At 37.0% G+C, this 21,898-nt stretch overlaps 3 protein-coding genes across 3 annotated transcripts; 1 reads left to right on the forward strand and 2 right to left on the reverse strand.

Annotated features, from left to right (window-relative positions):
- Position 1: 1 nt before the first annotated feature.
- On the reverse strand, positions 2-8,740 carry LOC307171495 (uncharacterized protein). The gene is made up of 3 exons (XM_079893159.1): positions 7,706-8,740; positions 2,092-2,096; positions 2-1,614 (listed from the first exon to the last, which is right to left on the reverse strand). Exons 1-3 carry the CDS (start codon positions 8,558-8,560, stop codon positions 744-746), a joined length of 1,731 nt encoding a protein of 576 aa, XP_079749285.1. The 5' UTR covers positions 8,561-8,740; the 3' UTR covers positions 2-743.
- Positions 8,741-11,374: 2,634 nt separating this feature from the next.
- On the forward strand, positions 11,375-20,230 carry fbxw9 (F-box and WD repeat domain containing 9). Its single transcript, XM_079885607.1, has 8 exons — positions 11,375-11,715; positions 12,147-12,256; positions 12,849-12,996; positions 13,684-14,452; positions 15,666-15,814; positions 17,050-17,250; positions 17,535-17,600; positions 18,973-20,230. Exons 2-8 carry the CDS (start codon positions 12,150-12,152, stop codon positions 19,045-19,047), a joined length of 1,515 nt encoding a protein of 504 aa, XP_079741733.1. The 5' UTR covers positions 11,375-11,715; positions 12,147-12,149; the 3' UTR covers positions 19,048-20,230.
- gng14 (G protein subunit gamma 14) lies at positions 19,781-21,400 on the reverse strand (the record flags this gene model as incomplete). The annotated part of the gene is made up of 3 exons (XM_079885620.1): positions 21,211-21,400; positions 20,986-21,102; positions 19,781-19,906 (listed from the first exon to the last, which is right to left on the reverse strand). The coding sequence occupies exons 2-3, from the start codon at positions 21,070-21,072 to the stop codon at positions 19,781-19,783; spliced, it is 213 nt and encodes a 70-aa protein (XP_079741746.1). The 5' UTR covers positions 21,073-21,102; positions 21,211-21,400.
- Between the last annotated feature and the right edge of the window lie 498 nt (positions 21,401-21,898).

Consider the following 21,898-nt stretch of genomic DNA (forward strand, 5'->3'; position numbering starts at 1 on the left):
TTTCAGATTAAATCAGCAGGGTAAACCATAACCATTTCTTCATATTTTTATGACACTGCTGTGACTTGATCCGAATTGAAAACACAGCTAAATCTCATACACTTCCAAGCATCTCTGAATACTTTCTCTGAATATTTCTCACATCATACATTACAACCTTTCGGATCTACAACAATAGATTTAAGAACCACTGTACAAAGTTATATAGCCTGCCCTGGAGTGATATAAACTGGAGGCAAGGCTATATAATGATTAACCCATGAAACAATGTTACCATGAATAAATATTAACCATGTTCGACTGTCTGCGAATTAATAACTCATCTGTACTAAACTTTTGATGTTGTGACTGACTAATTAAGGTGCGGCCACATTACTCTTGTATGGCGAAATTCAGCGCGCGCGCGATCGGATGTCGCGTGAAGCGAAACAGCACATATGATTCAAGTTTTTTCAACTTTGAAAACACGAATTGACGCCTTGGCCAATATAACAATGCTCAGGTTGGAAGTGACGTATGAATAATCTGTCCTTAAAACGCGGCTGTTTAAAATGGACAGCAGGCATTCTTTGCCCTCGAAATTAAATTTTGCTAATATGTGACCACTCCTTAATTCAGGATAATTGGGTCATTTTTCCTGCGGTGGGTCCTCTCAATGGCAAAAAGTGTCCGAATTTACAGTTGATATATCCAATGATTGCATGGCACATGGGTGTTTTTTCCCACGTGAAAACAAAGAAGGGTTAACCGCCCTCTGCATGATGGGTAAAGAATACTATTTTAACCGAGTAGGCCATGTCTCCAGTGTATACCAAGAAGTTGATGACGGTCATGAAGGTCACCACCACCAGATCATCCCATGGACAGTGGTTACAGACTTCTGGACGTGGGCGTTGTCTAAATGCATACAGCGGCCAGAGAACAACAGCGGTTGTGTACATAGCCACGGCCAGGATGTTGAAGGTGATGACCGCCTTGTCGAAAGAAAACGGAAAGACGTGCAACAGCCTGGCAATGGTGAGGAGAATAATCAGCAATGAAAAAATGAAGCATATGGAGTAGACGGCCACGCACCACTCCGTTCCCGGAAACCTCCTATATTCGCCAGGGCTCAAAGACGTGAATATGATGCAGGCAACAAAGGTCTCCAGGATTTTTAGGAGACCAGGGACAGTGGAGAGAAAGCCGCTGATTTCACCAGGTTTCTTGTGGATCAACCAGACCTCGGCGGCGTACAGTCCGAAACACAACCAGGACAACGCGGATGCCCCGATCTGCCTGGAGCAGGAGGAGCAGGCGAAGAACGTGGGAAAGATGATTGAAATGGTGACCATCATAAGTGTGGACAGCATAGCAAAGGCCATGGTGAAGTCCTCCCAGGAAATGGGCACTTTGGTGTTCAGGCTGGTGAACTCCAGGACGAGGATGAGGAGGGTTGTGAAACAGCAGAAGCACCAGCAGAACATGCACCAGGCCCAATGGGACACGCTGTCGACTGGGACTCCTGCTGACGCCGCCAATGCAAAGCAGATGCAAGTCAGAACCACCTCCAGCATCCGCACAATGCCAACAGGCTGAATCAGCATCCTGAAATCCACGTGCAACATGGCGAAACTGTTTCACAAATCCCAAAGTCTTGATGTTTCGCTTTTTAGGTCGCCCTTTTCCCAACGCTCTTCTGAGCTTCTTGGTGCAGTTTCATTGTGCCACGGATGTCAACAAATCCAATATTCATCCTCTGGTTTTGTATTCCACAAGCATTAAAGGATTCTTGAAACACTAGTAGACAAGTTCTCCTCGTGGTAAACCTTCAGTTTATTCTGATGTGGCAGCAAACAAGTTTCATGTTGACACTAGACCAGGAACCATCAATCGAGCCGTTTTGAGCTTATCTCTTTTATGACCGTTCTGCAGGTTCTCATTGGTCGCTGGTCTGCTGTTGTCCTATGAGCTGAGTCCAAACTCTGAACTGTGGTCTAGAGCCGTGCTCTTTCTAATCTTCTCCTATGAGCTTCAGTCCCTCCTCAACATATCTACTGGTTTAATCAGAGGGAAGTGTACATGAAGGTTTCATTTGGGTTATTCTTTTACTTGTCCTGATAACAATAATGATGTAGAGTATAGGGTTATATTTAGACCAAGAATGTTTTACAGATAAAGATAATGCGGCATAACTCTTCCTTTGTCTACGCCTAGTAAAATATTTTAAAAAGCTTTTCTCTTCATTGCCTCAGATCTTCAGTTTTATTTGATACTGAATCTCCACAACGTAAGAAAAATAAATCATGCTTTGGTAAAAATTCGAAATTATTTTATAAAAAGTTATAAACCGTCATAGTTGAGACAAAAATGTAAACTTATGAGATACAAATTATAATTAGGAGATAAAATGTCTAAGTTATGGCATTAAAAGTCAAAATTATGAGATGAAAAGTAATTATGACAAACATTTTCTCATTTCTCATTCCTCTCTTTTTAATGTCATAACTATGACTATGACTTTAACTCACAAATTCGACTTTTCATCTCATCTCTTATGATTTACCAAAGATTTTTTGGTAACACTTTATTTACATGCAACTAACCCTCAACCAAATCCTAATCCTATAGTAAGTACATGTAGTTGCATAATATTACTCAGTACTTAAATATATAACACTGTAACAATGACACCTTTAAATAAAGTGTAACCTAATTTTTTATATTACTTGGCAGAAATGAGCTTGAGATATTTAGAATCATAAGTTTTATCACAGTTGTAGATCATAACAATGTTCCACTAACATTTGACAACCAGGAGGTGTCACATTACTTCTTGATTTCATTGTGAATAGTACACTGTTAGACCTTACCAGGTTTTTTTACAGTAAAATACTGGCAACACTGCCAGTAATTTACTGTTGATTGTACAGTTCTTTACTGTAATCTACAGTATGTTACTGTAAAAATGCACTAAAACTCGAGTTAACTAATTTCACTTGCAGAAACCGATTGCCTAAAATTGACCAACTGTCATTTAAATGTATTAACAAAAATTTATAAAGCATTAACAACGTGAGCAAAGTATTATTGTGAACTTATACTACAGGGCCGTTGAATGCTTGAATCTGATTGGTTGAAGAACGTTCTAAGGTGTGCATTATTTTCAGGGAAACGCACAGCTAAAGTAGTTCCAGGCAGGTCTTGACCGCATTACAGTTCCATATCACTTCGCGTAGTCAACCGTAATAACGGAAAATAGGATACAATTCATAACAAGAAAAAAACATTTAGCCCCATGCGTTTGATCTGCAATTTTAAATTTTAAATTAAACATGCAGTTTAATTTGAATAAATAAATAAATAAAATTTAACTGAATATAGGCTAAATAAATGGATAGTCCTGCAGCACGGATTTTTATTGCAGATAATATAACAAATAAAGTATTGATAGGCCTACTTGTTAAAAGGGCTTTGTGTTTCATTTATTTGGCTAGTCTTCTGTCATCTGTCAATAATAGAAAAGAAAAAAAAGAATGAACGAATTCATTAAAACGAATTGAATTAATACATAAATAATAATATTGACGCACATGCTTTTCTGTCTCATTATTGTAACATCTCTCTCTAATAACTGCATTAATAACTGCATAAACTTTAAAGCTGGGGACACACTTTAAGGCCGGTTATGAATGTAATTTGATACTTATGACTGATCATGTCCAAACGCGTGTTCAGCGCGTTCAGTCTGTGTTCAAAGTCGGTGTTTAAAATCTGTCTATGAAAACAGTCAGAGAATGTGTCAGCTAGTCGTGTGTCCCCAGCATTAGTCTGCTATCAGTGGATCAAACCTCCATTACTAATATCTCAGCTTCGCGTCGTGACCGCATTACCACCTCGGGTGTGCATTATTTTTCTAATAATTCACGGCCTGTCGTCAATTATTCCTTACTTATTTCATTTGAAACCACAAAAAAAAACTTTTGTAAATAAAGAGATTTCCACTGGATCAGCAACTACACAGTCACTGTCTTTTAAATAAAGCAACATGCAGCAAATCATCAATGTTTGTAGATCTTCTCCTGGACTGAAGCACAGGCTCTACTCTTCTGCACAATGGTGACCCAAAAAAACCCAGATTTTACAATAAACTACTGGCAACAGTGTTGCCAGTATAAACCTGTTTTATAACTTACAGTTTATTACTGTTAAAATACATTCCGTGGGTGTGTCTTTATATCAGGTGTCACCAACCCTGCTCCTGGAGGGCTACAGTCCTGCAGATTTCAGCTCCAACCCCAATCAAACACACCTGGACCAGCTAATCAAGCTGTTCAGGGTTGCTTGATAATTACAGGCAGGTGTGTTGGAACAGGGTTGGACCTAAAGTCTGCAGGACAGTAGCCGTTTATATCTTACACTGTTAACCCTTTCAACCCCACAGGGAAATCCACACTACAAAGAGTAAAAGTAGCATTGACGCAGTGTTGCAGTGAGATAATTAAGGATATGTAAGTGATTGTTGAGCATTAGTGATGAACACCTGCTGTTAACAAGCAGAATCACTGAAGGAAAGAGGAACACAAACAGAAAATAGAGAAACACAAGAAATACAACTGCCTTCCAGCCATTACACATTATTACACTTATTATTAACCAGTATGACTTTATTTCTGTCATACATCTACAGAAGTTGTTATTGAGATGTTTAATTGAAAATGATTGGTTTGAAGTTACCATTATAGACACCAGTGCTTGCTTTAGTTGGGATGCTGATGCTAAAACATTAGTGTTTCTTTTGCTGCTTGAGCTGTGTTTTTGCAAGTCACACTTGTGCACACACAGTTTATGAATGATTGTGATTATGTTGATTATGATGACAAAATCATCATAGCCTGTTCATTCACTAAGAGTTCATTCTCACACATTCAGAGTTTAATCCTCAATCAAAAGTGTTACATTATCACCACTGTGAAACCACAGCAATAACTTACAATGACTCATTTTTTTAACACATCATCCATAAAACAAAAAAACAAAAAAAAAAACAGAGCTATGCTGTCTTTTAGAAACACAGAGATATCACAATTTAGCACATGAATCTCAACAATGGTGGCAATATTTTTGTATTATTATTATTCATGCAGCAGTGCATGCCGGGAGTTTAATATTATCCTGCATTGCGACATGAAACTTTTGATTGTCACCATTGTTGAGATTCATGTGCTGATTGTTGATGTCTGTGTGTGTCTGAGTCAAGCAGGAGTTAAACATGTTTTAATGCACTATATGATTATGATATTTTTCAGAAGTCCTGATTACAGAAACATTGATTTCATGTTGTAGATTCACACATGCTAAATATGAAATACCCATAAATTCAAAGAATATATACAGGAAAGATCAGAGAATCAGACATGTCCAGGATGATTGTGACATCATCACAAAAGCTAAAAACACCTGATCAAGTTTCTCTTGACATTTTCTTGCCATATCAAATGTGCTTTATAAACTCACTGTTACAGCATCAGCCAGAGAGAGATGAAGGGTAAGAAGTCAAGGGACAAGAGACAAACTAAAGCAAATACTGATCTCCATCATGGTGACAACAAACTTTATTATTAACTAAATCTCTGTTAATTCTCAACAAGAACTTTTGTACATGTATGAAAGAAATAATCGTAAACTGGTTTGTAAACTGGTTTCACACTCAGTGTCGCTGGAAGTCAGTTGTAGTTTTTGTGTTTCTCTTTTTTCTGTTCTTGTTTCTCTGTCCTTCAGTGATTCTGCTTTTCAGGTGTTCATCAGTTTCTCAATTCACTCTCTTCTTTTCATTCACTCTGTCAAGTGGACTATATTAGTGAACTAATGTAGGGAATATGGAATGAGGGTATAGGGTGTGATTGGGAAACCAGCCTCTGAGTGTCGACTTTAAGCGCTGTTAATTCACAGTATATTCCTGTAGGCTAGATTTGTTTTCTACGGTATATTACTGTTTTAATGGAAAATGGTATGATATTGTCAGAATTTGGCCTTTTTTTTACAGCAAGGGTTAACAGTGTAGCTGTCACGGAACGCACGACAACGCCTCCTCCTGGTTTCACTAGGTCCCTCTCTCCTGCATACTAGGACTGCTTCCTCATCACCTCATTAGTATTTCATCAGTCTCCCCTGTGCACCCTCAGCTCCCCTTTATCTGGACTGTTCTGTTCTGTTCTCATTTGTGAAGTCTTGTTTTTACCAAACCTCTGTCTTAGTTTGTATCTCTTGCTACTCAGTGTTTTACTTGATCTCGTGTATTTGAACTTTGACTCTGAACTTGTTTGTGAACCTTTGCTGCCTGCCTCTGACCTTTGCTTGTTTGACTAAGATTCTGGATTGCCCCTGTCATCTATTGAGTTTCTGTCTTCTCGTTCTCAGTTTAATATCTTCTTTAATAAATATCTGCAAATGGATCAGACCGTCTCTGCCTCTCCGTCACAGTAGCTATGTATGTGTGTTGTTTTAAATGCCAGTTTGTATGGCTATTTTCATGCTGAAATCCAGGTTCAAATATAATAGTTGATAAATAAAACAACTATAAACCTTTTTTTAAAAAAAAAAAAAAAAAAAAAAAACTTTAAAACTGAATTTGAATTAACCTTTTAAAGCAGTCAGCTGGTCATAATGACGATTTCCCCTTTAGCATACTTACGGCATTAATCTGTTGAAATATGAGTATATTTTAACTGAAGTTTTATTGACGTTTGAAGCACTAGCTTATAAACTAATGACATTTGAATGGCATTTGATATGGAGCAAAAAGGTTAATGTGTATAGACTGACTGTATTGTTGACTTGAACAAGAGTAGCTATAAAAAAATCAGTGAAGTTGTACCAGGATTGACAGCACGTAGACTCGAGCACCCGAGCCGTTTTTATGATGACAATTATGATGCCATAAACATATAATGATGAAGACCCACTGATAGCCTATGTTTTCTCTCTTTCTTTCACTTTCTTTAGTTTTACTGTCCAGTTTATTTGCAAACACTGATAGCAAAGGAGAATTGCTCTGAATCTCCACAATGACCAGATGCCACACACACACAAAAAAAAAACTTATGAATTTGGGGCAAATTGGATTTATTTCAAATGTTATAATCTTAATAAAATTTTGTATCATGAAAACTCTTTATACACTACCAATTTACCCAAAATTAAAAGAAATTCAGTTGCCTTTTTATTATTAAAAAAATGTCAAATTGATTAATCGCAATTAATCCCATCTTACATAAAAGTTTGTAAATATATGGACCGGTTTAAACGTGTGTGTGTGCATGCGTGTGTACATACAGTATTAATTTAGAAACTTTTATGTTAAACAATTAAGCACAATTCGTGATCAATCAATTTGATTATATAAATTAATAATAATATATATATATTAATAAGATTACTGATAAAAAGGCACTGTTACAAATCAGACATTTCTAAATATTCTCAAATGTTTCGACACTGTTTCAAAATACATTAATATCAATAAACTGTCAGTCAGTTCGCTATATAATCCTACTATTTTAACAAATACTATATACCTAATACTATGATAACAAAAAACAATTTATGAATGCTAAAAACATCCTGTATAACAACTCATCCAATCTGATGCCACAGACGGGTTACGTTTACATTGATAGATTTTACAATAACAATGTATCATACAACCGTCGTGGTTTCCCTAGGCAGGTGAAACGAAGAACGCCAGACGCACTGAGTAAACCGTATCCACAATGTAGACGATCAGATTGATGCAAGTCATGCAGGACACAACAACCAGGCTGTCCCAGATACAGTATATATGGATTTGAGAACAGATATTTGGTCTTGGATTACCCTCAAAACTGTAGATTGGCCATATCACCACAGCCGTGATATACATTAGAACCGCCAGTACGTTGAACCCCGTCAGACATTTGTCGAATGGGAAGGGGCATCGAGCCAGCAAGCGTCCGATTGTCAGGAGGATGATGAGGAGAGAGACGATGAAGCAGATTGAGTAGACGGCCACGCACCACTGCATCCCAGCCCTTTGGCTGTATAATCTCGAGTCCAGAGAGATGAAGATGATACAGGCCACGAACACCTCCAGAACCTTCAGTAAGCCCGGCACGGTGGACAGGAACCCGCTGACCTCCCCGGGTTTGGCTCGGGTCAGGCCCACCTCCGCCGCGTACAGGATGAAGCACACGCAGGATATCACTGTGGCTGCGATCTGGATCGCACATGTGGAGCATACGAAGAAATTGGGGTAGATGACCGACGCGGCCAACAGCATAAGCGTGGACAGCATCGCAAAAGCCGTGGTGAAGTCGTCCCAAGAAATGGGCACCTTGATGTTTAGGCTGGTGAGCTCCAGGATAATGATGAGGAGGGTCACGAAACAGCAGAAGCACCAGGTGAACATGCACCAGGCCCAGAACGAAGAGTTGCTGTGGCCCACAGAAGCCACCAGGCTGAAGGTGATGAGCGTCAGCACAAATTCGAGCAGTCGGATTATTCCCACCGGTACAGTCAGGGATTGAGTGTTCAGGGTCACCATGATGATTCTTAAATGTCAATTGTTACACCTTGATTTTCGATGCATCAGCCTTTAAAATGTTGCCGACAGCTCTCTCACGCTCGCATTTGCAAGCAGGACTATAATTGATAATTCTTGGCTTTTCCACTCTTTTTTCAGCCTGAGCGTCGTCCGTGTCAACTCCAGGTTAGTCTTCACACACTAACCTCACCCAGTAGGGAAGCGGTCCAGGGAGGGGCCACGTGTTTTCAGCCCCTCCCTGTACCGGATCCCTTCTGGGTGAGGTCCAGGGAGGGGCCACATATTTTCAGCCCCTCCCTGTACCAGATCCCTTCTGGGTGAGGTCCAGGGAGGGGCCACATATTTTCGGCAACATCCTCTGATTACTCATTGCCTTAGCACCTCAGCAGATTGGCCCTGGTTTGGAAGTGTCCAGTTAGTGTTAAGTACAAATGAGTAGGATGTGAAGATAATAAACTGGGCGGACCCATCAGTCAATACGATGATAAGCATCTGAATACTAAAGGTGGAGAGAGATTATGAGTTTGAGTTACGTTCTGTAAAATGCTACAGTTCTCATCTGTGAAACAGGGCTATAAAAGATGGAGAAAACACTGAAGATGAGAAATGAAGGTCTTCTGATGCTGTTATGTAATCCTGAAGAAATAGTTTGAATTTTTATTAGTGCTGCCACATCGATTAATTGCGATTAATCACATCTAACATAAAAGTTTGTAAATAAATGTGTGTATATATACACACACATACACATTATATATTTACAAACTTTTATGCTAGATGTGAAACATTAAAACAATAACAAGCAACGACAAAAAATAGTGCTGTCAAATTGATTAATCGCGATTAATCTTTTTTTTTATCATTCATGTTGCTTATTATTGCTTTTTTTTCTTTTCTTTATTTTAGAAATATCATTGTATGCTAGTATATTATTATCCCTTACTTTACATTACACAAAGTCATCTTTGTGGTCCAAACATCCAACTAATTATTCATCATCAGCTGCTAAAAGTTTGTAACAATTGATATAGGGGACAACATTTCTGTAATATCTTTATCTCTGTCGTTTTTTTGGGGTCGTGACATCATAGTTGGTGAATGTAACATACATTTTACATTTTCAAGTAGCCTATGTTTTCACCACTATGCCTTAGTTATTGGCCAATTCATTATGGAGAAGTGAATTTGAATATTGCAGAAGAAAAGCAAATGAAAGAGGCAAACATGAGAAGTGTGTGTGTGTGTGTGTGTGTGTGTGTGTGTGTGTGTGTGTGTGTGTGTGTGTGTGTGTGTGTGTGTGTGTGTGTGTGTGTATGTGTATGTTAGAATCTGCTGGACTTTGACTAGTCACTGTGTACAGGGTCAGCTCACACCTATTTACACACATATGGTCAGAAATGGGCTCGTCTCATTTTAATTGTTGTTAAGCAGTATTTCATCTTCAATATTATAAGTGTTAGAGTATGTTGAATAATTTTAGTACATTTTGTTACAATTTTTATTGATATCAATAAAAAAGCCCCCTAATTTCACCCTATACATATTGCATTATCTCATATATTTATATATTTAACTTTTTTCTTCTTTTTTTATCCAACAATATGAATTCTGGATGTTCCATACAAGTTCACATTTGAATCCCGGGGATGGTGGTAACACTTATTGTTTGAGAATCTGTAACTCAGTGGTTGTTTGTACTATAGATCTCTCAAACTTTGTAGACATATGTCATCATCAACAACAACAACAACAACAACAACAACAACAACAACAACAACAACAACAAAACTCACATTTGAATTAATGTCAAATACAAAGAGCTATTTTGTTACAACCTACCTCACTACTGGAGTGAGTTGTAGGCTAACACAGGCTCAGGTATCAGAGATATAACAATGAGAGGTAATTTACTGAAATAAGATTCACACTATCTAATGCACGAACTTTATTGAAGAACAAAGAATAATCACGTATGAATAAAGTGATAAATTTAGTGACAAAAACATTAACTGCAGCGTATGTTTGTGCAAGTGTGTGTGTGTAGGCTACTGTATTCCTCCTGTCACATTCAGTCACTACCATCCACCTATTTTAATGTGAATTAACGCCAAGATGCACTACATTTTAGAAATGCACACAATTGAGGCGAATATTTTTATCTGATAAGAAGACGTGCATAAACTACAATGAAAACACATTTACCACACAAATCCCTTGATGCGCAATAAAAAACTCACGTGACTTTGCCTTAACAGAGGACGTGATTCATAAGACGTCATAAGGGTTGGTTAAATAGTGAACTGTTACAAATATCCCCACCCCGAAAACAGCCATAGCATAGCTAACTGTTTTAGCATGTGGGTTTGAAGTTAGCATGTATGCAAAGCATAAAATTAAACTAGAGAAATGGCTACGTTTTCTTATGTAAGTCCAATAATTGTATCTATAATACAATGATTGATATTGAGGACATCAAACACAGCTATTTTCTGACTTGTAAACTGACCCCGTGTTACAACTGACCCCGTGTTACAACTGACCCCGGTCTCCCTTAAACAAATAAAGAAACAACATGTTCGTCCGATTTTATCAGAAAACATTTTTAAGGATAATTTGAATATTATTAAATGTTTAAATCAATAGCCTAATGGATTTGTTTTGTCGAATATTACAACATAATTAAATAGAATGAAAAATAAATAGCCAACTGATAAAACATAAAAAATGAAAATAAATAAAACAAATACAAATGAAAGAGCCTACTATTAAAAACGAAATAATGTTATTTATTTTGAAGCACGACGCAGAAACACCGATGACGTAAATGATGTGCGCCAGAGGAGGGTCGTGTTGTTTACATGCGTCGTCTGCTGGTGCCAGTCACATACAGTTTATAGTTATGGTCAGGCATATATTATTTGATGATAATCGAAAGGCCGTTTCAGTCTCCTATATTTTTTCTTTTTTTCTAACATAAATGCTCTCCATTAACACAAATCTTACAACGTCGTTAAGGGACATAGATATAAAACATACTGAACTCGGATGATTGTGCAAAGTCATATCAAAATGATCAATACTTCGTGACAAAAACCTGATGGATGAGAAATGTGGATCGTTTGCCCTTTCAATCGGATTTTTGATTAAAAAATAAGGTATGTGCCCGTTATATCTCACGTTTAAGTAAATCATAGGGATTATTATTATAATCCATAGGTAGGTTATATATTTATTTATTTATTTCGATCGGTTTCTTATTTTTATTAGACATGCAAGTATTTACGAATTACACAACTGTCTAAATCTAATTGATTTCTGCTTGAAAAAATCTGCTTCCGATATAGATTTAAACTTATATACCACTAAAGGAGTGTATCTTCAGCAGCCTGTTTTTATTTTAGTTTTTATTATATGCTAATTGATTAAAAACGTAATGTTGTCATTTATTTTTTAATTTAAGAGGTAACCGGAGTAAATAATTTAGCATTAATGGGCGTAAAGAACGTATCTTTTCAGATCAAGTTGTTTATTGTAATGTGAATAACAGAAAATGACGTCAGCTTCCCTTTATGCTCTTGTGTTTCAGGTGATGTCGAGGCTAAACGTCACCCTGGAGGAGAAGGAGAAGGAGAAAGAGAAAGAGAGATGCCCTGCTGCTGCCACCGCCAATGACACCCCACACTCCTTATCTCAGAGGTCTGTATGAAATTATATTTCAACTACATATAAAAATACATTTTCATTTACTGTGCTTTGCATGTGTAATTGTGGAAGAATACTCATGCCTTTGCATGTTTGCTCTTTCAATGTATTTATTTCCAAAGCACTATTTAAAAAAGACAACACACATTTGTTCTAAAATGCTGTACCAGTTAAGGCGGGAATACACTTCATGACTTTTAAAACCTGAACAGATTTTAAATCACTAGGCATCATACACTTGCCTGACTTTGTAAATAGTTACAGATGAAAAACTGGGCATCATGCACTCAACAACTGATGATCACACACTAGCAGACTTGCGAGTCATTACAAACACAGCAGACTCGTGTAGAAACAAACTCATTTTGTGTCCTAAAATCGGCTCAAAATATCAAACATGTTCGATATCCTCCGACTGCATGATGTAGTGTATGATAGTCTGTGATAGGCTACATGATTTTCTGTGAAATGTGACAATTCAAATCTGCAGTCTGGCTATGACTTTCGGCTCGTCCAGACTGTAAATCGTGTCGTGTATTCCAACCTTTTGCTGTAAACTCTTGCATTGTGACATTTTGCCCCACAGACTGAATTTGGGACCGTCTGTCATGGCTTTGGAGACGAGCCCCTCCCCGTCTAGCAATGGGGCAAACCTCCTGTCGTTGCCGTGGGAGATAGTTACCCAGATTGCCTCACATCTCCCAGCGCAGTGTGTCATTGATGTGCTGCCACAGGTAATCCTTTCCACATTCAAGACACATTTATAAACCAAAATTGACTTTTTTTCCCCTATTCAAGCTTCTCTCAGTACACGTGCATGTTGTAATAATATTAGTACATTTCAACATGTGACATTTTTTGTTTACTTTTGTATGATAAACAACTGTTTTTGTGTTCGGACATCCCGTAAGCTTTTGGGTTTAAAAGTTTTGCATTTATTTGATCAAAAATACAGTATGCAATATTATTACAATTTAATAATTTTAATAATTTAATTATACTATTTAAATTTATTTTAAAATGTTAATTTATTCCTGTGATCAAAGCTGAATTTTCAGCATCATTACTCCAGTCTTCAGTGTCACATGATCCTTCAGAAATCATTCTGATATGATGATTTGATGCTCAGGAAACAGTTATTATTATCATCATCAATGTTGAAAACAGCTGTGCTGCTTAGTATTTTTGTTGAAACTGTGATAAAAAAAAAAAAAATCACAGTTCTTTATTGCATATTCTTTAAGGAATAGAAAGTTCAAAAGTATACATCTTTTTTACCATTGTTATTGTCTTTACTGCCACTTTTGATCAAATCAATGCATCCATGCCGAATAAAAGTACAATTTTTTATATATTTTTTAAAAGCTTTTGAATGATAGTGTACATTTCATTTTCACGTATGCCTCTTTTTCTACGTTCAGGTATGTCAGACGTTGGGAAAGATTGGCGAGGATCGCTTGATGTGGCAGCTGAGGGCTCAAAAACTCTCAGGTCCCAAAGCACTTTTCCCAGTCGGGCCAAAGGAGGATTTTGATTGGTCCCAGGCCTGCTTGGAAATGGAGCAGCTGATTGGCTGCTGGACAGGGCTGGAGAATCGGGGAGAGGGAGAGAGACAGGAAGAGGCGGTTGTCGGGGCGAACGGCGAAGCCCCGTCAGCTGAGAAGAACTTGGAAAAGATGCAGCTGGATGTTGATTTAAACGGTGCATCTGAAGCAGGAGATGAAAATATGCAAGTTCAATCCCAGAATGCACTTGATAGTCTCAATCTGATTGAGTCGTCCAGCACTTCTTCACCACTGGAGCACATCATTCTTCCATCGGGCCACATTGCGGATGTGAATTGCGTCCTCCTGCTGGGTGGAACAGGGGCGTTGTGCGCCTCCGGCTCTCGGGACCGAAACGTGAACCTCTGGGACCTTCGAGACGGCTCCAGAGGCACCTTAATGCACACTCTAGCGGGACGGGGTACCATTAGCACCCACCGGGGCTGGGTGTGGTGCCTGGCATCCAGCGGACCTCTGCTGGCGTCGGGCTCGTTCGACAGCACCGTGAGGCTCTGGGATCTTGAAGCCGGAGGAGCAGAACGGGGACTCATCCAGTGCAAAGCTGCTGTGTTGTGTCTGTCCTGCGAGAGGGACACGGTGCTGGCCGGGTCACATGATCAGAGACTAAACATCTTTGACACCCGAGGTGAGTCATCGCTCAGCCCCTTTGTTTTCTTAATGCACATTCATGGTCTTATTGTGAATGATTTATTGGTAAGGAATGAGTCACATATGAACAGTGCTATTTTAGTATTATTTATAAATTATTTGTATTTATTGATATTTTGAATTAGCTTTTATTTTTGATATTTTCATTGTCAAGTCACCTTTATTTATATAGCGCTTTATACAATACAGATTTCAAAGCAGCTTTACAGTGATAACATGAAAATAATGCATTTCGGCTGTTGTTCAGCTGAAGTCACTTCAGCGTTTATTATATTATATAAATATTATTATATTTATATATTATATTATAATAATACTATAGAATATTAAGTAACTTATTTTTATTACAGTTTTAGTAATTGTAGTATTTCTTAGTTCTTTCAGCTTCATTAATTGCCATGGGAATATTTCTATATTTTTTTATTTAATATTTAGATTTTATTTTATTTTAGCTTTATTTCAGTAACCAAAAATGATTTTGAATATTTTTAGTTAACAATAACAACATTGCATGATGTAAAATACATTTGTATTATTTATTTCAAATCTTATTCATGTTTAAAACCCTGAATTTAGTGATAAATGACTGTTGCAATGTTTAATATGAACATAAATTCATTTATTATAATATGTAGAGTGACCTAAAAAGTATTTGAACAACTAAGCCACAATTATAAATGTATAAATTCATTTGCATTATTAAAAAAAACAAAAAAAACTTTATACTCTCAAATGACAGAATAAAAACTCCAGTTCACCATAATATAGGCCCAACGTTAATGAACTGGTAGGAACGTTTCCAAGAACCACTTCCTGTAAAATTAAACTACCATTCAAAAGTTTGGCGTCAGTACGATTTTCCTCTTCATCTTTTAAGTAATACTTTTATCCAGCAAAGATTCTGTCACTTTTAGTCAGTGTGAAAGTGACAGTAAAGACATTTATAAATGTTACAAAATATTTATTTTTCTGTTCATTAAAGAAATCTGAAAAAAGGTTACAACAAATATTTCAAGCAATACAACCAGTTTCAACAGTGATAATAATAAGTGTTTCAGACGAAACTTCATTCAAAAACGTAGACTTCTGTGAAGCCAGTGAAGTCACTATGATGTGATTGGCACACGTGCCTGTTGGAGCTGTATTGGATTATTTTGTATTAGTTGGCAACTGTCATTTATGTGTAACAGCTGCAGATCCACTGGTCCAGAGTCTTCATCTCCACGGTGATGCTGTGTTGTGCCTGGTGTCGGATGACCAGTACATCTTATCGGGCAGTAAAGATAAAACCGTCGCTCTGTTCGACCGCAGGGCGGGGAAGCTCCTGCAGAAGGTTCAGGTATTTATGGAAACTTGTTCCCGCCACAGAAGAAAACATTTTAAATGATAATTGTGACATTTTATCTCAAATTGCGAGTTTACATTTTGCAATTCTGAATAAAGTCGCAATTGCGTGTTATAAAGTCAGAATTGTGAGAAATAAACTCACAATTCTGACTTTTCTTCTCGCAAATTGCCTGTTTATATCATGCAATTCTGACATCTTTTCTCAGAATTGTGAGATATAAAGTTGCAATTGAATGAAAGCTTGTTTCCGCCACAAAATAAAACATTTTAAAAGATAATTGCGACTTTTTATCCCACAATTGTGTTTACATCTCGCAATTCTGACTTTTTTTCTCAGAATTGCGTGATATAAAGTCAGATTTGTGTGATATAAAGTCGCAATTGTGCGTTATAAGGTCAGAGAATTGTGAGAAATAAACTCAAAATTGTGACTTTTTTTTCTCGCAATTGCGACTTTATATCACACAAATCTGACATCTTTTCTCAGAATTGTGAGAAATAAAACATTTTAAAAGATAATTGCGACTTTTTATAAATAACTTTATTTCTCTGAACTGCGAGATTTAAAGTCAGAATTGTGTGATATAAAGGCGCAATTCTGACTTTTCTTCTCGCAAATTGCCTGTTTATATCACGCAATTCTGACATCTTTTCTCAGAATTGTGAGATATAAAGTCGCAACTGAATGAAAGCTTGTTTCCGCCACAGAATAAAACATTTTAAAAGATAATTGGTACTTTTTATCTCACAATTGTGAGTTTACATCCCGCAATTCTGACTTTTTTTCTCAGAATTGCGTGATATAAAGTCAGATTTGTGTGATATAAAGTCGCAATTGCGCGTTATAAGGTCAGAATTGTGAGAAATAAACTCAAAATTGTATATCACACAAATCTGACATCTTTTCTCAGAATTGTGAGATATAAAGTCGCAATTGTATGAAAGCTTGATTTCCGCCACAGAATAAAACATTTTAAAAGATAATTGCGACTTTTTATAAATAACTTTTTCTCTGAACTGCAAGATTTAAAGTCGCAATTGTTAGAAAAAAAGTCAGAAATGCGAGATATAAACATGCAATTCTGAGAAAAAAAACTAACTTTTTTTATGTTTTATACTGTGGCGGAAACAAGCTTCCATAGATATTCACACACAAGCTAAACATAATAAATGTTGACGCGCTCCTACAAGCAGCTGTTTCAGTGTTGTTCCTCTGCGTGTGTACAGCTGAGCACCTACCTGTTGTCGCTGTGCCACAGCGGCCGTGAGGTGTGGGCCGGGGACAACCGAGGACTCGTGCACACCTTCTCCCTGCACAACAGCTGCCTGACGCCCATATCACACTTTAACATCCACCGGTCGCTGGTCACAGGTGTTCACTCTTCTCCTGGCACTCTCTACACGTGCTCCTCTGACCGCACTATCAAGGTAAGGCATCCCACAGTTCAAAATGTGTTCTGTTGGCATTTCTCTAAGGCAGGGTTCACCAATCTCGGTCCTGGAGGGCCGCTGTCCTGCAGAGTTTAGCTCCAACCCCAATTAAACACACCTGAACCAGCTAATCAAGGTCTCACTAGGCATACTAGAAACTTTCAAACAGGTGTGTTGGAGCTGGTTGGAGCTAAACTCTGCAGGACAGCGGCCCTCCAGGACCGAGATTGGTGAACCCTGCTCTAAGGTTATCGGCAGCTCACATGTCTTATTCTGTGCAGATCCACCTCCCGTGTGCTCCACCACAGACGCTGTGCACACTTCACCATCAGGCAGGAGTTAATGGGGTACGATGACTAATTTAACTAGGATTTTTCTCTGTGTCGATTCATTTTAGAATTTTTTTATGTACATTCCTTTCTAGCGGTCATATAGGTGGGCAGTTTGACCAAAATCATATATCTTAAACGTTTGGGCACAGTAATACTTTTACTCAGCAAGGATGCATTAAATTGATCAAAAGTGACTGGATACTTTTATAATGTTAAAAAAATTCAAATACTTTTAAACTTTCTGTTAATCAAATAATGAAAAAAAAAATGGTTTCCACAAAAAATATGAAGCAGCACAACTCTTTTCACAGTTTTTTGTTGTTAAAAAATGTTGTTAGTAGTCATTAATAAAATAAAAAGGTTCCATCTCTCCATTGCCAGCTGGGATGTAAAAACTTTGATGCTCAATATCTCAGAACTACCCTAAACGGAGATAGAACCTTATAATTCTAAGCTCACGATTTATTAAAAAAACATGGTAATGCTATTTACCTCTAGATTATTGTACATATACAATTTTTATGTATTTCCTAAAAGAGAACATAAATAAGGGGCTGTTTAAACGACACCGTTTTCAACTAAAATCGTAAAACTTTTTATGTGTTTTGGCCGTTCGTTTACACGACAATGATGTTTTGGGGGCCTGAAAACGCAAACTTTTGAAAACGGGTTCACATGTGTATCACGTGTTCAGTCTATTGACGTTTTATTACAAAGTGACATCGCCAACTACTGGCCTGGCATGAATAATACAGTGTTTTTAATCGTTCTCGCAAAGAAAAAACTTTTTCAGTACATCATTGTCGTGTGTATTATCCTGAGTTGTGCAGTTATTCTGTGCAGCACCTTGAACACCAGGTGCTGCACAGAATAGGTGCAAACATTGATATAATTTGGTAGTAATTTGCACATCGATATTCAGATTTTGTTATTATTTTTCACAATATTCAGATTTTGTGATGTCATTATTTATTACATCACGGTATGATAGTGGATATGATATGATATGATAGTGCCTATTTTTGGATAAGTATTTTTCTCATTATATTGGATTGGTTTTATTTTGGAATTTGATGGATGAAAACCATAAAAATTTGATTATTTAAAACAAACGACTGAATCATAGCAAAATACGCTTCACATTATGTAACACTTAAAACACAAATGCATTATAAAGCTAATTGGATGAGCCACTTTCAAAGCCTTTATAACGGATATACCGTAGAATAAGGTTGACTCATTTCTATGTCTTTTAATGTTAGAAGTGAAGTGAATCTTAACCTTATGTCTCATAAATATTTCTGTTGGATTATCCCACGATTACTCTTATCTAGCAGAAGTCTATACTGCCATGCATAAATAAAGGCTCATCATTTTCTCTTCCCAGTTAAGTGTTGAAGGAGGAACGCTGGCCATCGCTTCAGGTGACATGAACGTGGAGGTTTGGAGGCTCAGAAACTGAGTTTAAAAAGCATTTCGATGCAGGGAACAACATTCATGTGCTGCTTTTATTGGGGAAAAGATGAAAACCAATGTTTTAGGTGTCTGATACATGTCTATAGAAACAAAAACTTGACATTCCCAGCTGACCTTGGTTCTCCGTGTCGAGGTCCGACTACGATAGCACACTAAACATTTCAGGAACACCACCTGTTTTCCTTACAACTATATCTGTTTCCAGTTTGCTTGTGTGATCATTACTTGAAATTTCAACAAAATTGATGTTAACAACATAGTATTATGCAGTGAAGTTAAATTAGTTCAAACAAGAATCATTATAAATCAGTTTTCAGTGTTTAGCTCCCTAGATGTGTAAAACACAAACAAGGAAATCAGTTATTAAAACCTGGTGTGATTCCATTTGTTTTTGTATACTTGTCAGTGCACTTATACAAGTATACAGTGCACGGCTTAAAAATGAGGCACTATGCTTTAAAATGAATGCACTGTCAGTGAACACTTTTACGACCATAACAAACTAATAAATAGACTTAATTTAAAAAAAAAGTCCTTATTTATGCATTATTTATAACTGCAGAGTGCTGTGATAGTATTGCTCTGTGACTGACTGAATGTCCTGTGATCAAAATACACTTTTTTTTTTTTTAAAGCTTTATAAATGTATAATTCGATTAATTGAGTTTGATTTGTCAAGGTGTCGTTTCAAGACTGCAAATAAAAAGTAAGATTGTTGATCACAGCAGCACGCATGTCTTCTTGTCTTTGAACGGGTTGGAGGACGCGGCGATCCCGGTGAGCAGTGGATCGGCTCTCCTGTGTTCCTGACAGTACTGGACGATCTGCTCTGCCGCGGCCGAAATCTGACGCACACATGCCAACACACGTCACATATCACAGACAGTTACAATATATTACATCATGTGATATTAAGTGTTGATTTTAATGCAATTAATTAAAATATTCTTATGCTCTGTAATTTAATTACAGTTACTTTTGATGTAATTGCATTGAATACTGGATAGACTATAGAACAATTCTATATAAAACTAGTGGATTTAACATCAAAATTGAATGTCGAATTTCAAAATATATGTTTTTAATGTAACCCCTTTAAATAGGGAGAAGAATAATTTATGCACATATATATTATTTACTTGAAAGAATTAAAAGAGCAGTTTCATGTCTATCGTGTTGTTCAACTGGCCAAGGTTGATGTGGGATTTAGGAATGTATTATTAATTTAATAAGTAATGCAATGCTTTTTAGAGAGAGTAATAAGTATACAGTAATCTAATTACAGTTCCACTGTTGAAGATGTAATTAGTAATGTAATTACTTTTTTAGAGTAACTTACCCAACACTGATTATGTTATACACTCCCAAAAGAACAACCACTCTAATTTTGAACTGAAAATGAAGGATAAATATATGCACACACACAAACACTAAGGACTAAACGATAATTAACTAGACACAGGTGTATCACATGAGGGCAAATCAAAAAACACATCAATTAGTGAACTATGACAAAGGAAACATGAACTAACGCAGAAAACTGCAAATCAAACAAGATCACTACTCAAACCCAGAACAGACATTACTTTTATATTGTATTATATTATATTATACACTCTCAAAAGTTCCAAAGGAGGTGTTTTACAGTGATGCCTTAGAAGAGCCATTTTTTTTCTTAATGTAAATAACATTTTTAAAATCTGAAGAACCCTTTTCCACTGTAAAGAACCTTTGGTGCAATGCAAAACTTAATGAAACCATAGATGCCCATAAAGAACATTTATTTTTGTGTGTATTGTATCATATTATTGTGCTTGGAAGTTGAGTCTATTGTAATTTCAGCCATGTACCATAAAAGATCCACTCAGAATGTAAGAAGTGTAGTAGTTTATATCATCATGAGGTGATGAATGCATGATCTCACCTTGATCCTCTGTAGTTCTGTCTCCAGTCTCAGCTGCTCCACGGTTCTCCTGGCCTGAAGAACGTTATTACTGCAGTATACGTCCATCACTGCTGCTCAACCTTAGACTCGCACCAGCTGGAAAGCATGTTTATCTTACTCTCTCTGAGCATAACATATATTATTTGAATGATCTATGAATGTAAAATACTGTCTGATAGATCATAGCCGAAGCTGTAATTTTACCTCAAGAGTCCATTTGGTTTGTTGTGTAGAGCTCAGATGTTCTTGTTTCAGTGAAGAAGAGCCGGTGTCCCGTTTTTTGGAGGCACTTATATCTCAGTGGGATGATGAACCCCTCCATCCTCCAACACGCACACACACACACTCACACTCTTTGCTGGAAGCTTCAAAGGCCCTGTGATGTGGTTGAGTTCTGAGGTCATATCAACAGTGCCAGAAATGTCACGAAAGTTCAGTAGTATTTGATTTCACTCTGGTGGTCATGAAACCTCTCTTAAATGTGTGTAACTGTGTGCACATAGCTCTATCCTCCTGATATGTATGAGAATATTAAATGTGAACAGTGTTTGTGGAATAGTGTGCTCCAATGCAGAGCAATCATTTGCATTTAATTTGCCATTTACCCAATCAATTAAAAACAGTGAATTTTTTCAAATGTCTCAATTGAACGGTTAGTTATTTTACAGTTTAATTCAATTACAAAATACCTTGATACATAAAAAAGCCAATATTTGACAGATTTTATTTAGAAGAAGTGAACCACATACTAAGCTACTACTATTTTTGCAATAGAAATATATGTGGAAAATAGTAAGAGTAGAATGCGCTTCCGAATTCAGCAATGCTTCGTTTGTCACACACTGTTTTTCGCCACTATAGCGGGGAAGTATGTGATTTCGATGGAGCCACA

This window comes from Squalius cephalus, assembly GCF_949319135.1.
Source record: "Squalius cephalus genome assembly, chromosome: 1".
Lineage (NCBI taxonomy): Eukaryota > Metazoa > Chordata > Actinopteri > Cypriniformes > Leuciscidae > Squalius > Squalius cephalus.

What these genes read in the sequence shown, in the direction of transcription:
- LOC307171495 (XM_079893159.1), bottom strand. Translation starts at nt 8,560, where the DNA reads ATGGTGACCCTGAACACTCAATCCCTGACTGTACCGGTGGGAATAATC.
- fbxw9 (XM_079885607.1), top strand. Translation starts at nt 12,150, where the DNA reads ATGTCGAGGCTAAACGTCACCCTGGAGGAGAAGGAGAAGGAGAAAGAG. An exon ending in TCATTGATGTGCTGCCACAG is followed by an intron (nt 12,997 to 13,683) that starts GTAATCCTTTCC and finishes TTCTACGTTCAG; the next exon opens with GTATGTCAGACGTTGGGAAA. An exon ending in CCTCTGACCGCACTATCAAG is followed by an intron (nt 17,251 to 17,534) that starts GTAAGGCATCCC and finishes TATTCTGTGCAG; the next exon opens with ATCCACCTCCCGTGTGCTCC.